This window comes from Clarias gariepinus, chromosome 4 (genome assembly GCF_024256425.1).
Source record: "Clarias gariepinus isolate MV-2021 ecotype Netherlands chromosome 4, CGAR_prim_01v2, whole genome shotgun sequence".
In the NCBI taxonomy this organism is placed as follows: domain Eukaryota; kingdom Metazoa; phylum Chordata; class Actinopteri; order Siluriformes; family Clariidae; genus Clarias; species Clarias gariepinus.
Window position 1 is genome coordinate 31,465,240 of NC_071103.1, and position 17,388 is coordinate 31,482,627.

At 40.6% G+C, this 17,388-nt stretch overlaps 1 protein-coding gene across 1 annotated transcript in view; it reads left to right on the top strand.

The window, feature by feature from the left end:
- The first annotated feature begins 1,306 nt into the window (after positions 1–1,306).
- tgfbr1b (transforming growth factor, beta receptor 1 b) overlaps positions 1,307–17,388 on the top strand; it is an 84,263-nt gene continuing 68,181 nt past the window's right edge. Inside the window, exon 1 of the mRNA XM_053494001.1 lies at positions 1,307–1,466. Within this exon, the coding sequence (XP_053349976.1) occupies positions 1,397–1,466 (70 nt within the window). The 5' untranslated portion in view covers positions 1,307–1,396. The remainder of the gene's footprint in view (positions 1,467–17,388) is intronic.

Consider the following 17,388-nt stretch of genomic DNA (forward strand, 5'->3'; position numbering starts at 1 on the left):
GTCGTTGTACTTGTTCGGCTGAAGGTCAATTTGCTGGACATGCCCTATTGTGGCACAATGTTTACTCTAACTTATTGTTACTGTCGCAGAATTTTAATTCTCTAGTGTTAATGGATACAAATTTTTTCATGTATATATATATATATATATATTTTTTTTTATATTTTCTTATTTATTTGACAGAAATACATTTTACATAAGAAAAATATAAATGCAACGTTCTTATGACTTTATGTCATAACAAATTACAATAATTTTCTATTTAAATGGTCACTTAAACTGAACAGGTTTAATCTGAATGTCAATACCTTCTAAACAAATAGTCTTGGATGGTAGATGTTGTGTTCAAGGAAAGTAAAATGCTGTATGACTAAAATAAACCCCAAATTGTTTCTAGATGTGAATGTCTGCGTGCACTGCTGCCATATAATCTGAACCCTGGCTGTATTCCTAGGTTGAGCTGAGTGTTCCTGGTATAGGCTCTGAATCCATCCTGACCCTGCCCTGGCTAAAGCAATTACTGAACATTATCACTCTCACTTATTGTCTAGGACTTTGGGCACAGGGAAAAGTACACCCTGGACAGGGTGCCAATCCATTGCAAGGCACACGCATACAAACTCACACGCTCATTCACACATTACGGGCAATTTGAGAAGGCCAGTTCTGAAGCCTAATCTGCATGTCTTTGGTCTGTGAGAGGAAACCCAGCAAACACAGGGAGAATAGACTCCATGGGCACAGATAGGGGTAGCTCAGTGGTTAAGGCATTAGATTTCCTAAAAATGTCAGTCGCTCTGGATAAGGGCGTCTACCAAATGGCGAAATGTAAATGCATTGTCCAAAATGTCTTGGTATTCTAAGGCATGAAGGTTGCCCTTTACTGGGCAATAAGGGGCTTGATGAAACAACTGAATTTAATGATATACAGGTTTGCTTTTGTCCATATAGTGTATTTTTACTAATTGGCGCATAAGAAGAAAATATCCAGAACACAACCTAAATTTTAAATACCTGATATATATATATATATATATATATATATATATATATATATATATTTTTTGTAACCAAAATTACACTTGTTACATGCTGACAGTCATGGAAATAACTTTAATTGTGTGTAACATTTCGTCACTCTGGCTAGACAACACTAGGGGCGGAAAGCAAAGTGTGTGTGTGTGTGTGTGTGTGTCTGGGCGGGGAGTGGCGCTCCCAGCCAATCACACGTGCTTCACTCCTCTATAACACTGAGAAGTTGAGTGTGTGCGTGTGTGTGTATATATGTATGTGTGTGTGTGAGTGAGTGTGTGTGAAGAAGGGAGAGAGAGAGAGAGAGAGAGAGAGAGCGATCCAGCAGGCAGTGAGTGAGTGTAGAGTAAAGTGTGATTCGAGGATGGACGCAGTACCGCGCTGTCTCGCTTTCCTCCTTCTGTTCCTTAACGCTTGGATTCACCGATCTGAAGGTAAGACGTGTGTATGCTTGTCTGTGTGTGCGTGCGTGCGTGATCGAGCATGCGTATGGCTGTTGCTGCGTTATTTAATTCCCGTTTCTCGGTGAAGTTGCGTGGCGGAAGCCGCTGTGTGTGCGTGCGCGTGTGTGTGTGTTGCTCTTTGTTTGGAGGAGCGAAGATGTGCAGACCCGGAGACTCTTTTCAAAGATGGCGCAGGTCAGGGAGAGAAAGAACCGTGCTTTCCACAGGAATGTTTATTGTTTTGGCGAGGAGGGGGATGTGTCTGTGCCTGGTGTGGAGAGATCGTACAAGAGACAGAGAGAGAGAGAGAGAGAGGGAGAGGGGAGCAGGCGAAGACCGGACAGTTAGGCGTGTTTAACGGAGTGCCTTTTCATCATACACACCAATACACTCTACAGATTGAAAATATATATATATATATATATATATATATATATGAAATGTGTGTTTTTTTATATATGAAAGTAAAAAGAATAAAAACTACTAATTTCATGGTTAATTATTCTTCCTTAGCTTGTTTGTCTTTTTATTACTACCACACTACTTAGTATTCACAGACGAGTTTATTTTCCTTCACTAACACAGTAGTACCCCCTATATTTTTCTTTATTAAACTAGCTGTTTATTATATATGAGATTTCTATAATAAGTTTAATTAAGTTACCAAATGTTAACTTAATCGCTAACCAGTTTTAAAGGAACGTTAGCAGCAGCGTTAAGCTAGCTGGCTAAGCTTTCGCATTTTCCTCTTTCAGTTAGCTTTTCGGTCAGCTAGCGAGTTTAGTTTTCCCTCTCAAGTTAATTTTCGTAACCTAAGGGAGTAGTTATAAACTCGTTATAAGCAGGATGATTAACTGGTCAAGAGACATAACTAAGTCTATTTGCTCAGACTAGTTAACGGTTAATTGAGTCGTGTTTATAACCGTGCTACCTGTTAGCTAAAAACTTACACACTTCACACCCCTGACTTCACGAGTTTTACCCAAACTATGAGAAAAAAAACGATTTAGTTTTATTTCGCGTTCGATTTAGGTAGAAAGTGCTAGTTGAAGCTTTAGGTTAACGTTTACACAACGTTACTCTTTTTTCCCCCTCTTGACAACACACTCCCTGAGGTTGTCTGTAAAGTGAATGGTTATGTTTGCTCACAAACTAGCTATTTATTCAGGTAAAAATGACCAAATGCAGCCTTTCAGTACTCCAAAAGCTTTATTATTAGAGATAAATTAAGGTTTTAAGTATGTCATAAACGTAAACAAGCAGCAATTTATGATGCAGAAATGAACAACTATATGCTTGTTGTTTTCCTCCTAATTTTTCACCAGTGATTATGTGAGCTCTGAGAATCTTTCTACTACACTCGATGAAGTGGTGTGATGCCTGACAGGCTTTAAAAAAAAGTGAGCCGAGTCCTGGGATCCGCTGCAAATCTCTGTCAGTCAACCTTACACATCTACACCTTATTGAAAAACACAACACTTCAACACAAAAAATGTGCTGAGAATCAGATACGGTGACTAAGGAAAACCGAGAGGCATCAGCAACGGTGCTGGCATTTACTGTAAAATACCATGGAGTTCTTTGAAAAAAGGAGTGCCGGTATCAGGATCGATTCTCGCATAAATTGTTGGATGAGGATCAGATGAAATTGACACGTTTTCTGATTTGAGCCAGATTTATGTGCATAATGTTCATTAGGCTGTAAAGCGAGCACTGTCATACGCTCACTAGAAGGTGGGTGCTTCGGCATTACAGTCCGCATTATGAAACAAACGGTTGTGGATCGGATCAGAAAAAAAAAACCTACGTGGTTTATCTGATATGGATCCATACCGGTATTGATACAGATGTCGTAGCTTATAACCATGTGAGTGTGAGTGTTCATTCTTCTTTCTGCTTTTTAACACTATTGATTTTATTTTTGTTTAGTTTAAGCAACATGCACATCACTGCCGTGATTGTGTCCTAACCTTATCTTACACACAGAGGACACAGAGCCCTTGGTACGACATTTTTAACACAATTTAGCAGCTGGTTTGCTGGTACAGTTTGTCTTTGTGTGTGGAAAATGAGATTTATTACCAGTGACTTTAGTAATGTGGAAAAAAATAAATAAAAACAGCTACACTGTGCAAACACAATGCCCTAATTAACAACACATTTTTTATTTCATATTGTGTCATATACTTGCTAAAATGCGAATCTGACATATCGCTGACCAGTTGCATTGAAGAATGTTGTTATTCTTCTTTTTAAAAAGCTACTGAGAAATTATATATTTTAATGCACATCGATGCACTGATACGTTGTTACTCTCTCACTCACTCATTATCTATACTGCTTTATCTTGTAATCAGGGTCGCAGGGACCTGGAGCTTATCCCAGGAGTTAGGGTACGAGGCGGGGTACACCCTGGACAGGATGCTAATCCATCGCAGGGCACACACGCATATACACACTCATTCACACACTACAGGCCATTTTGGGAACGACAATTAGCCTAATCTTACGTTATTACTATTAAAAATGAATGAATGAACTCTATTTTTTTATGTACGGTAAGAAAATTATTCTCCAACTGTTCCTGAATCTCTGGAGACGAACCGGTCGCCAGGTCACCAAATTTCCAGGCACAGCTAGTTCAGGAGTTGTTTTATTCTGTTCTAGGTGAGATATAATTTTACTCTCGGGTTGAGGTGCTCCAGCACTGAGCAAAAGAACACACTGTTCCAGCCACAACACACAATTTTACCTTACACATACTTGGGGAAGTGAGCCTGAGAAGTGAGCTATAGATTATTGATTACTGTTTTAAAGGGTGCAGTTTCAAAATATGAATTTCTATAGTGATGTTCATATGCAAGGCATATGGGCTAAAATTTGAGGGAGTTGTTTTAAAGTAGTCAGATATATCAGAACAGCAAGCAGAATATAGGAAGGTCAATAGCTGGTATGATCCTGTATTTTGAAAATCAGAAATAATTTTGTCCTTAAAACTGGCAGTAGACATGTAAAAGTATAATGCCTTCATAGAGAGCTTAATATTAATTGCTTGGTTAATTAGTTTCCCATGACAGCAGCTCTGAATATATTATGGCCTCCAGTGTAAAGCCCAGCTCCCACTATCACATCTTTTTGTTTTGGATTGCTGCGTATTTACATTTGAGTAGTCGGCTTATCAGGGTGTGTCGGAGTGTCCCATAGTGATCTGCGGCTTGCCAACCTGTGCTACAAATATTTTCAACAAAAGCTTGCCGCAGAGCTATGGCGTTTTTTTATGACATGTAGATCTGATATATTTTGTAAACCTATCCGTGGTCATTTATGGCCTTTCATAGTCAATTGTAGGCAGCTATAGTGGTGCTGTGTCTGATGATGCCGAGCACTGTTTTGACGCTCCCCTTGCTTTGCCGTAGCTAATGAAATCTGAACATGTCGGAGCCACATCAAGCCTTTATTTTTCAATTGATTATCACACAAAAAAACAACAACAAAAAAATAAAAAATTAGAACTGTGCTTCAAAGACCATATGTAACTTTAAAGGTCCCGTATTATACCATTTCATTAACAAATTAACACAAGTCTCAGAGCTCCCTCAAAGTGTGTCTTAATACACTTCATATGTCTTAAACTCCGGTTGCAGACATTCTAGCATTTTTCTGTGTAAATGAGCTGAGAATAGCAGAGCTGAGAATCCAAGGCAGGAAAGGGGCTCTTTCTATATTATATGAGGTCACTTTAGGGGAAACCTTTAATTAGCTTGTTTAAAACACAGCCAATGCAACTGTGGATGATGTTTTATCGAAAATGTTTTTTTTAATGCGACTTGTGCATAATAGTTTCCACTTTAAAGTTTTCCAACATGAGAAACCTTTATGGTCCGTGGGCTTTAAGGTTCTTCGGCAAGACAACAAGCTGCATTTTTTTTGTCTTGTGAACATCAAGGAAAGACTGTTTATAGCTGGCATTAAAAGAACTTATTTGTTTTTGTGTAATGGTATGGATTGAAAAGTACAATGTGCCTACTACACTACAAAAAATAACGCTTAATAAGGGTTTTACTCAAGAACCTATGCAAGGCAGTTTGTCAGTGCTGGGATTTAACGACACTAGATAGATAGATAGATAGATAGATAAATACTTTATTGATCCTGATGGAAATCCCAGATATCCGGCAGCAATAGAGACAGTAACACAAAGACAGGCTGTAGATATGATCACACACTGTATATCTTATATATAGTCAGTAGACACAGGGTGATGTGAGACCTGAACAAAAGTTACTGCAATGCTGAGAACGAAAAAATACAAATACACACGTAATAAGGATTGAAAAAAGGCATAAAGGAAATAGTAATTTATAAAATGAAGTGTATTTGTGACAGCAGTGCAAAAAAAAGAACATAGTAATTAAGTTGGCTTGAGAAAGCCAACTTACTGATATCCGACTTAAACTTATTATTAAGTTGGCTTGAGAAAGCCAACTTACTGATATCCGACTTAAACTTATTATTATTATTATTATTATTCCGAGACTAAAATTATCAAACGCTTCTCCTCCTAGAGCTTTAACTCCACTAACTCCAAACTCGGCCCAGACCTTCAGACTGATCCCACGGGGTGTGCTATATCTTTTTTAACTGATCGGACTTACTAATTGCCCCGCAGGGGCAATTAACCGGCCCAAAAATCCCATTGACTTAACATTGAGACGAATTTTGACGGTTTGTTGCGCAGAGAGGGAATTTTGTAGAAACGTTAAATTAACCCTATTTGAAGATGTTTGCAGCCTTTGTCAAAAGATACCATGCACAAGGGTATAAGTTTTACCCCCGGGGCAAGAGAGGTCCCCAATTTGCCCCATTGACATATAATGGGGATTTTGGCGATGAACTAGTCCCGCACCATTTATCGTAGACCCATGAGTGAGGTGTCAAAGCGTGCAGAATATTCGGGAAGAATTTTTCTATGACTTTCCTAAGGGGTGGGCGGTTAATTGCCCCCGCAGGGGGCAATTAACCGTCCCATTGACTTATAATGGGGATTTTAGCGAATTATAACTGGTCCCGCACCGTTCATCGTAAACCAACAAATGAGGTGTCAAACCGTGCGCCTTATTCGGGAATGGGGTGCTGTGACCTTTCTAAGGGGTGGGTGGTTAATTGCCCCCGCAGGGGGCAATTAACTACCCACAGACTTAACATTGAGACCAACATTTTTTTCCGAGTCCCATGAGTGAGGTGTCAAACCGTGCGCCCTATTCGGGAATGGGTTGCCGTGACTCTTCTAAGGGGTGGGTGGTTAATTGCCCCCGCAGGGGGCAATTAACCACCCACAGACTTAACATTGAGACCAACATTGCCCGAGTCCCATGAGTGAGGTGTCAAACCGTGCGCCTTATTCGGGGATCGGGTGCTGTGACCCTTTTAAGGGGTGGGTGGTTAATTGCCCCCGCAGGGGGCAATTAACCACCCACAGACTTAACATTGAGACCAACTTTGACCGAATCCCATGAGTGAGGTGTCAAACCGTGCGCCTTATTCGGGAATGGGTTGCTGTGACTCTTCTAAGGGGTGGGTGGTTAATTGCCCCCGGGGGCAATTAACCACCCACAGACTTAACATTAAAACCAACTTTGACCGAGTCCCATGAGTGAGGTGTCAAACCATGCGCCTTGATCGGGAATGGGGTGCTGTGACTTTTCTAAGGGGTGGGTGGTAAATTGCCCTCGCAGGGGGCAATTAACCCCCCACAGACTTAACATTGAGACTAACTTTGCCCGAGTGCCATGAGTGAGGTGTCAAACCGTGCGCCTTATTCGGGAATGGGTTGCTGTGACTCTTCTGAGGGGTGGGTGGTTAATTGCCCCCGCAGGGGGCAATTAACCACCCACAGACTTAACATTGAGACCAACATTGCCCGAGTCCCATGAGTGAGGTGTTAAACCGTGCGCCTTATTCGGGGATCGGGTGCTGTGACTCTTCTAAGGGGTGGGTGGTTAATTGCCCCCGCAGGGGGCAATTAACCACCCACAGACTTAACATTGAGACCAACTTTGCCCGAGTCCCATGAGTGAGGTGTCAAACCGTGCGCCTTATTCGGGGATCGACTCTTATTCGGGGATCGACTCTTCTGAGGGGTGCAATTAACCCCGCAGGGGGCAATTAACCACCCACAGACTTAACATTGAGACCAACTTTGCCCGAGTCCCATGAGTGAGGTGTCAAACCGTGCGCCTTATTCGGTATTCGGGAATCGGGCGCTGTGACTCTTCTAAGGGGTGGGTGGTTAATTGCCCCCGCAGGGGGCAATTAACCACCCACAGACTTAACATTGAGACCAACATTGCCCGAGTCCCATGAGTGAGGTGTTAAACCGTGCGCCTTATTCGGGGATCGGGTGCTGTGACTCTTCTAAGGGGTGGGTGATCAATTGCCCTCGCAGGGGGCAATTAACCCCCCACAGACTTAACATTGAGACTAACTTTGCCCGAGTGCCATGAGTGAGGTGTCAAACCGTGCGCCTTTTTCGGTAATGGTGTGCTATGACTTTTGGTAGGGATCCGTCGCACGGTTTTCCCGAAATTCCCAAATAACCACCCTATTTTCCCCTATTCATTTTAATGGGAAATGACCCGAAAAAGGGTGAAAACATGGGTCACTTTGAAAGCTTACCGTTCGGCCATAATTTGTCGTAGAAACATCATTCAAAGTTTAAACGGGTCACAAGACTTTGGACTTTTACGGATTGGGTCCATGTTTGGATAACTTTCACGGTTGCTTCACGAGAGCAGTTTAAGTTTGATGAAAATTTTGATTTTTCACCATGCGTGCCACTGTCAACTGCCATATTCACAGAGTGTGAATCGGAGGGTGTCTTTACACTGTCACCACGTCAATATAATACACTCTACGGGCATGAGGATTCAATATGTCGTAGTCAGGAAGTTCCTGCCACTCTCGGTGAAAGAATTTTTGCGATCGGACCTACGGTTCTCGGTTGGGAAGCGTTTGTTTGAGAGCTTAATTATTACAGTTTGCGGTTCTCTGTGTCTGTCACAGAAGAGTGTGCGTGCGCATGCAGGACCCATCACCCACACCACCGACTTGCTGATGCCAATTAGACTCAATCAAACTTCTCTTCTATGTACTATTTCTAACCCATTCAAACTCATCTATCTATTTATCTATCTATCTATCTATCTATCTATCTATCTATCTATCTATCTATCTGTAATCTGATTATTTCTATCTATCTATAGACTTCCCTTCTATGTACTATTTCTAACAAATTTTAACTCATTCAAACTTATCTAACTTTTCTAATCTATCTATCATCTGACTATTTATAACTAATCTATCTATCTATGTAACTATCTATCATCTGACTATTTCTATCTATCTATCTATCTATCTATCTATCTATCTATCTATCATCTGACTATTTCTATCTATCTATCTATCTATCTATCTATCTATCTGTAATCTGATTATTTCTATCTATCTATAGACTTCCCTTCTATGTACTATTTCTAACACATTTTAACTCATTCAAACTTATCTAACTTTTCTAATCTATCTATCATCTGACTATTTTAACTAATCTATCTATCTATCTATCTATCTATCATCTGACTATTTTAACTAATCTATCTATCTATCTATCTATCTATCTATCTATCTATCTATCTATCAACTGACTATTTCTAACTAATCTATCTATCTATCTATCTATCTATCTATCTATCTATCTATCTATCTATCTGTAATCTGACTATTTCTATCTATCTATAGACTCAATCATGAATCTATCTATCAATCTATATATCTGTAACTGTCTATCTGTCTGACACTATCTATCTATCTGTCTTTTAAACTTTTTAAACTTAAACTGTTTTAACTTTTTTAACTTCTTAAACTATTTTAAACTTTTTAACACTTTTAAACTTTTATCTCCGGCTTTCTCAAGCCAACTTAAAGTTTGTCTAAACAAACTTTTGTATCTAGTTATTATTATTATTATTCCGAGACTAAAATTATCAAACGCTTCTCCTCCTAGAGCTTTAACTCCACTAACTCCAAACTCGGCCCAGACCTTCAGACTGATCTCGCGGGGTGTGCTATATCTTTTCTAACTGATCGGACTTATTAATTGCCCCGCAGGGGCAATTAACCGCCCCAAAAATCCCATTGACTTAACATTGAGACGAATTTTGACGGTTTGTTGCGCAGAGAGGGAATTTTGTAGAAACGTTAAATTAACCCTATTTGAAGATGTTTGCAGCCTTTGTCAAAAGATACCATGCACAAGGGTATAAGTTTTACCCCCGGGGCAAGAGAGGTCCCCAATTTGCCCCATTGACATATAATGGGGATTTTGGCGATGAACTAGTCCCGCACCATTTATCGTAGACCCATGAGTGAGGTGTCAAAGCGTGCAGAATATTCGGGAAGAATTTTTCTATGACTTTCCTAAGGGGTGGGCAGTTAATTGCCCCCGCAGGGGGCAATTAACCGTCCCATTGACTTATAATGGGGATTTTAGCGAATTATAACTGGTTCCGCACCGTTCATCGTAAACCAACAAATGAGGTGTCAAACCGTGCGCCTTATTCGGGAATGGGGTGCCGTGACTCTTCTAAGGGGTGGGTGGTTAATTGCCCCCGCAGGGGGCAATTAACCACCCACAGATTTAACATTGAGACCAACTTTGCCCGAGTCCCATGAGTGAGGTGTCAAACCGTGCGCCTTATTCGGGGATCGGGTGCTGTGACTCTTCTAAGGGGTGGGTGGTTAATTGCCCCCGCAGGGGGCAATTAACCACCCACAGACTTAACATTGAGACCAACTTTGACCGAATCCCATGAGTGAGGTGTCAAACCGTGCGCCCTATTCGGGAATGGGTTGCCGTGACTCTTCTAAGGGGTGGGGGGTTAATTGCCCCCGCAGGGGGCAATTAACCACCCACAGACTTAACATTAAAACCAACTTTGACCGAGTCCCATGAGTGAGGTGTCAAACCGAGCGCCTTATTCGGGAATGGGTTGCCGTGACTCTTCTAAGGGGTGGGTGGTTAATTGCCCCCGCAGGGGGCAATTAACCACCCACAGACTTAACATTGAGACCAACTTTGACTGAGTCCCATGAGTGAGGTGTCAAACCTTGCGCCCTATTCGGGTATGGGTTGCCGTGACTCTTCTAAGGGGTGGGTGGTCAATTGCCCCCGCAGGGGGCAATTAACCACCCACAGACTTAACATTAAAACCAACTTTGACCGAGTCCCATGAGTAAGGTGTCAAACCGTGCGCCTTATTCGGGAATGGGGTGCTGTGACTTTTCTAAGGGGTGGGTGATCAATTGCTCTCGCAGGGGGCAATTAATCACCCACAGACTTAACATTGAGACTAACTTTGCCCGAGTGCCATGAGTGAGGTGTCAAACCGTGCGCCTTTTTTGGGAATGGTGTGCTATGACTTTTGGTAGGGATCCGTCGCACGGTTTTCCCGAAATTCCCAAATAACCACCCCATTTTCTCCCATTCATTTCAATAGGAAATGGCCCGAAAAAGGGTGAAAACATGGGTCACTTTGAAAGCTTACCGTTCGGCCATAATTTGTCGTAGAAACATCATTCAAAGTTTAAACGGGTCACAAGACTTTGGACTTTTACGGATTGGGTCCATGTTTTGATAACTTTCACGGTTGCTTCACGAGAGCAGTTTAAGTTTGATGAAAATTTTGATTTTTCACCATGCGTGCCACTGTCAACTGCCATATTCACAGAATGTGAATCGGAGGGTGTCTTTACACTGTCACCACATCAATATAATACAGTCTACGGGCATGAGGATTCAATATGTCGTAGTCAGGAAGTTCCTGCCACTCACGGTGAAAGAATTTTTGCGATCGGACCTACGGTTCTCGGTTGGGAAGCGTTTGTTTGAGAGCTTAATTATTACAGTTTGCGGTTCTCTGTGTCTGTCACAGAAGAGTGTGCGTGCGCATGCACGACCCATCCCCCACACCACCGACTTGCTAATGCCAATTAGACTCAATCAAACTTCTCTTCTATGTACTATTTCTAACCCATTCAAACTCATTCAAACTCATCTATCTATCTATCTATCTATCTATCTGTAATCTGATTATTTCTATCTATCTATAGACTTCTCTTCTATGTACTTTTTCTAACACATTTTAACTCATTCAAACTTATCTAACTTTTCTAATCTATCTATCATCTGACTATTTTAAGTAATCTATCTATCTATCTATCTATCTATCCTCTGACTATTTCTAACTAATCTATCTATCTATCTATGTATCTATCTATCATCTGACTATTTCTAACTAATCTATCTATCTATCTATGTATCTATCTATCATCTGACTATTTCTAACTAATCTATCTATCTATCTATGTATCTATCTATCATCTGACTATTTCTAACTAATCTATCTATCTATCTATCTATCTATATATCTATATATCTATCTGACTATTTCTAACTAATCTATCTATCTATCTATCTATCTATCTATCTATCTATCTATCTATCTATCTATCTGTAATCTGACTATTTCTATCTATCTATAGACTCAATCATGAATCTATCTATCTCTCAATCAATATATTTGTAACTGTCTATCTGTCTGACACTATCTATCTATCTATCTATCTATCTATCTGTCTTTTAAACATTTTAAACTTAAACTGTTTTAACTTTTTTAACTTCTTAAACTATTTTAAACTTTTCACACTTTTAAACTTTTATCTCCGGCTTTCTCAAGCCAACTTAAAGTTTGTCTAAACAAACTTTTGTATCTAGTTGTAATTGTAATAGCTTCGTGAAACTTTCCGCACCGAGCCGACACAACTAACTCAACAAGCTTGTGCCGCTTCCGTGCAATCTGCGTGCGGACTTAATTCGGTGGTAGAAGCAGATAAATCAATGCGTGATAGTTGCGGCGTCAATGCGACATAGTCATGGTGGCTCAGTGGGTAAGGCCTGGAGTTGAACAAACATATTAATCATGGAACAGCGTTATCTGCTGTGCAGCTCTTCTTTCGGAAGCATAATCGACAAATCGTGACAGATCTGTGAAAAAGTTGTATTAGAAAAAAAAAGAACAATAGCAAATGCTGGTGCGAGTAGGAGTGTAGTGTTAACGGGATTGCAAATAATAGCATTGTGCAGTTTTCATTAGGCTTATTATTTACAAAGTTATGGGTAAGCAGTAACGTTAAAGCTCATATTCTTTGTTTTTAAACAGCGGATTATTTTTGTAACGCTCTTAAAATCGGATTAAACTTCAGAAAAAATGCTGGTGCTGTCCTCGCAGTTGTAGCTGCATTCAGAGCTGAAAAGGTAATCGTGTTTATAGTTAAACCAGAACTATCTGTCTTGGAACTAGATGCATGTGTGTGTGAGATTCAGACTTTCTGTCCTTGACTCTTCGCTGCAGATGTGTTGTTTATTAACAGACTGCAAATGAAATTCGCATGCACGAGTCAAAGTTTGAAGCTCGTTTTAAGCTCCTATTTTTTCACCGATCTCCCAAGTACCCTTAATAAATACAGCACTCGCACAGAAGGGTGTGTGAGTGTGTGTTAATGCTTTAACAGCTGAACACATTAGCTCAAGGCATACAGCTTTGGATCTCGCTGGGGATGTATGCCGCACTGATATCCACACACACCGGGGAGCATGATGTGAGCCAGCATTCACAGTGAGGCCCTAAGAAAGGGCTCCAGAGCGAACATTTGAGGAACAGCAAATACAGTTATTTTGTCGTTTTTTTTCCAGACAACGGAATCTAAAGCATTTTTATGACCTCAGTCTGCTTGTTGTCGCAGATTAAGGGAGCACACTTACTCCGGGAATACGCGTTTGTGCCAACTGTAGTTGCATTCGAGAGCAGGGACGAGTTCAGAAAAGATGGCAAAATGTTGCCGTGATTGTCACACTCGAAAGGAACAAAAATAGTTGCCTTGGGGAGGTATTTTTCCGTGCAGAATGTCATGGTATTCTGTAGGGTTTAGGAGTGGACTGAAAAACAGTGTGGCACTGAACTCTAAGTAAGTCTTAGTTAGCATTCTGGCTTCGTTTGATTTCCGTGTCTGTGTGGAGTTTGCATGTTCTCCCCGTGATTGGTGGGTTACCTCCGGTTTTCATCCCACAGTCCAAAGACATGCAGATTAAGTTGATTTCCTTTCCCGAAATTGCCCTTAGTGTGTGTGCCCTGCGATGAATTGGCAACCTGTCCAGGGTGTACCCCACAATGTGGCGTAAGTTTCCTGGCATAGGCTCCAAACCCCCGTGATCCTGCACTGGGTAAGCGATACAGAAGATGAATGAATGTTCCATTTTTAATGTGGCAGCGATGTGTATAATGTCTCCTATAGTGGTGTTGAGCAAATAGTAGTGCACAGTACAGGGCCTTGCTGGTGTATGTTAACGGGAAGGCTTCAAACTTTAAACTGTGTATTTGGGTTTTTGGATATGCCAGGTAGAAGAAAAAGTTATCACTACTTAAGATGGGACTGCAAAAATGTAGAACTCTTAAATTAAGCATATTATTATTACTTTTTGGTCATAGAAACAACCAATAATAACCATGAAAACATGTGATCATGTGTATCTGTGCTATCTCTTTGCGTATGTCACCCAGTTTCTAATTTTCTTTGTTCAGTCAAGTTTGGGTAGTTGGTTAAAATAAATAAAAATACAGTTCATCATATTGCCTATGGTATATGGTTTGTGCTGAACAAAAAGGATGTGTCAGGGCCTCAAGTGGCGCAGTGGTAAAGTCGCGAGTTAATTCCTGGGTGATGCTGTAACCTCTCGCAGCCGGAGGCCTGGAGAAAGCTGATTGGCCGAGCTCTCTCAGGAGGGATAAGAAGTACTTAGTGCTTTCACATTAATCACGGCTCTACAGCCAATCAGGGGCGTCTGTGAGCTAAGTGTGTTATGGCGCCCCCAACGGTGCGTGAGCGAGCAGTTCGAAAAGATGCGGTCGGCTGGCGTCACGTGGTTCGGAGGAAACGTGTAATAGTCTTCGGCCCTCCCGACTGAGTGGTAGTAGTAATGTGGGAGCCCCCTAGTGACAGGGAGGAATTGGATACGACTAAATTAGGGAGAAAATCTGGGAAAAAATTCAAATAATAATAATAATAAATAAAAAAAAGGATGTCAGTCTTTACTGCACAATCCTGAGCTCTATATATGTTTAAAAAAAAAAAACAGCAAAACAAATAAGCTATAATATATTTTTTTCCTGCTTAACTCTCCAGGCTGGTAGGTGGCAGTAGTGCATCAAGCACCAAATAAATTCTAAAGAAAAAGACACAATAAACTTGCAAAACGAGAGCACTTTGCAGAACAGGCTTGTTGTATTTTGGGCAATAGCTGTGGTATATTTTTCAATTGATTTGTCAAATTTTTGAACAATTTAAATATTTACCTAAATAAAACAAACAAACAAACTATAAATTGATTCTGAATCAAGAACTGGCTTGTTGATGCAATGAATCGAAAAACATACAATCGGTTTAATCCAGTGCATGGAATGTCTGTGATTTGTGTGTGTACACTTTTATTCTTAAAGGCTTATTTTGCACTTGACTGCAATGCCCTGCTAAGAAACGTGTTAAAATCTTGTCTCTGAGGATGAAGAGGGTAATGGCAGCTGTCATGCTGAGCATATTTTTATGATGTCTGGCCTTTTCTTTGCGTAGGGGATGGGATAGGAGTTGAGGGATTTACAACAGCTCGACACGTGCACATCTGTGTTAAAACCTGTCTGTGTCTTGGATGTTTCGGACTTGATCAGGGTTTACCTGTGTAGTCTGGCACATGTACATCCAGCTTGTTCCAGTCAGTGTTTGATTTTCGCTGTAGAAATGCCCTGAACAAAAGCGTTATCGATTCCTATTGTTGAATAAATTATTTATTCTTGCGAGGGATTACATAGATGACGGATTCGGGATTGTGGTGTTGTTGTGAGTACCACTGTCATTTTCTACCCTGCAGTTAGATACACTCTATTGTGCTTTAAACACCCTTCTAGTCAGCATTGCTCAAAAATCATTCTCCTTTTTTTACAGTTAATAATCAAAACCTAATTTGCATCACATTATAGCATCATCACACACAAACACACTAATAAAAGCATGGATGGCTTTCTTTAAACATTTCCATCTTGCTGGTTAGTATTCCTTCACTGTATGCTAAACCGAATCAGGTTAACTCTGACACAACACAGATCTGAGAGCCCTTGCTTTTTATATCCTCCATCACATCTGGACATGTTCGCCAGAGGTTACATGGAAAGATAGTTTTTTTTTTTCCCATACGCCAGGATGACACAGAAGCCCCAGACGAGGAATCTCAGAGCCTCCACCCTGATATCAGATTTCGGTACACAGACGAGTCGTACCTGTTTGAGGATCGTCAGTCACAGCTCATAATACACAGACTACGCCCAGACTGTGGTGTCTGCGGTTTCGGAGACAAGAGACAGCTCTGTGATTAATGGCCTGTGCGTTTGGATCGGCGCCAACCCCATATTGCAGTTTACACAGTTGACGCGGCAGTGGCATGAAAAATACACACAAGCGCCGCGCTTGCATTTTGAAAGAGAGATGATGACGAAGACGTTATGTGTTGTTGTTTTTTTTTTTTTTTTTTCCTCACCGTTTAGCAGGTCTGCTTTCTGTCTAAGGTGCATTGTTTTATTTGGCAGCTTTAAAAGGAAATGCTTTAGGTATTACAACCTTTTCCTTTCTGCTCCTTTTAGAACTGGCTGCCTTAAAGATACCGTTGCGCTCCATTCAGGAAACACAAACAGGAGGGTTTTTACGATTCTCTTAGAGCTCCGGAAGTTTAAATATAGCCACTTTGGTTTTGTAGCGTTTAGCAGCATTTGAGCATTTAGTTAGAAGGTGCTGCGTGACTCTTATTGCTCCTTTCCTCTCTGAGGGCTCATTAGCCTGTCAGGTTGTTGCACACGGTACTCTGCATCTGATGATCGTGTGTTAAAATGTCCTGGACACTATACTTAAACTGAATTAATGTTTTTTTTATTTACCCTTTTTATTAAACGTGGTGCATCGAGACATTGGTGTACAGAGCCAAGAGCAAAATACTGACCTTGGTATCATGGATGGCAAGAAAAAAAATTTAAATCAGAAATTACAGTGTCATTCTTCTTGGCACGAATTCACCTGCTTTACATATGACAGGACGATGTCCCGGGGAAACGTGTCCTGGTTTGACTCAGTCGTAGCTACACATACCTGTAGCACAGACTTTATTATTATTCATAGCTCATTATTGTTAATAATACTTAAAAAAAGTGTGGCACGATAGTCACAGCCCGCTGCGTATCTACATGGAGGTTCACATTTTCAGAGTGGATACTGATTAATACATAAGATGTAAATGATATAAAACATCTGATTTATCTATTTATTATCTAGGCGCTTATATATGATGAATTCATTACCGTCATACAAATCATATTGAAATTCACCAGAGTATCAGTTTTTCTTCCTTTCCTTTTTCCATTCTCAAGGTCGTCACATTGGACACACGTGTGACGAGAACTTATAGGATTGCGATTAAACAGCTGTGTGGTCATTAGAACACCACTTGCTAGTCAGAATAATAATTAGCAAAGAGGGTTTAAATCTTTAGATTCAATACAGATTGGACTTTAAAGCAATAGAAAACGTTGTGTTGTCTGATGCATCTGGATTTACCCTTATCTTGTGTTGAATCAGTTGCTCGGGACTAGCTATGTATTAGTCAGGTCAGGACTAAGTATTTAGGGTCCATGTTAACATGATCAGTTGGACTGCTGATAAGAAGGTCCCAGTTTCAAACTCTACCATCACCAAGTGGCCACTGTTG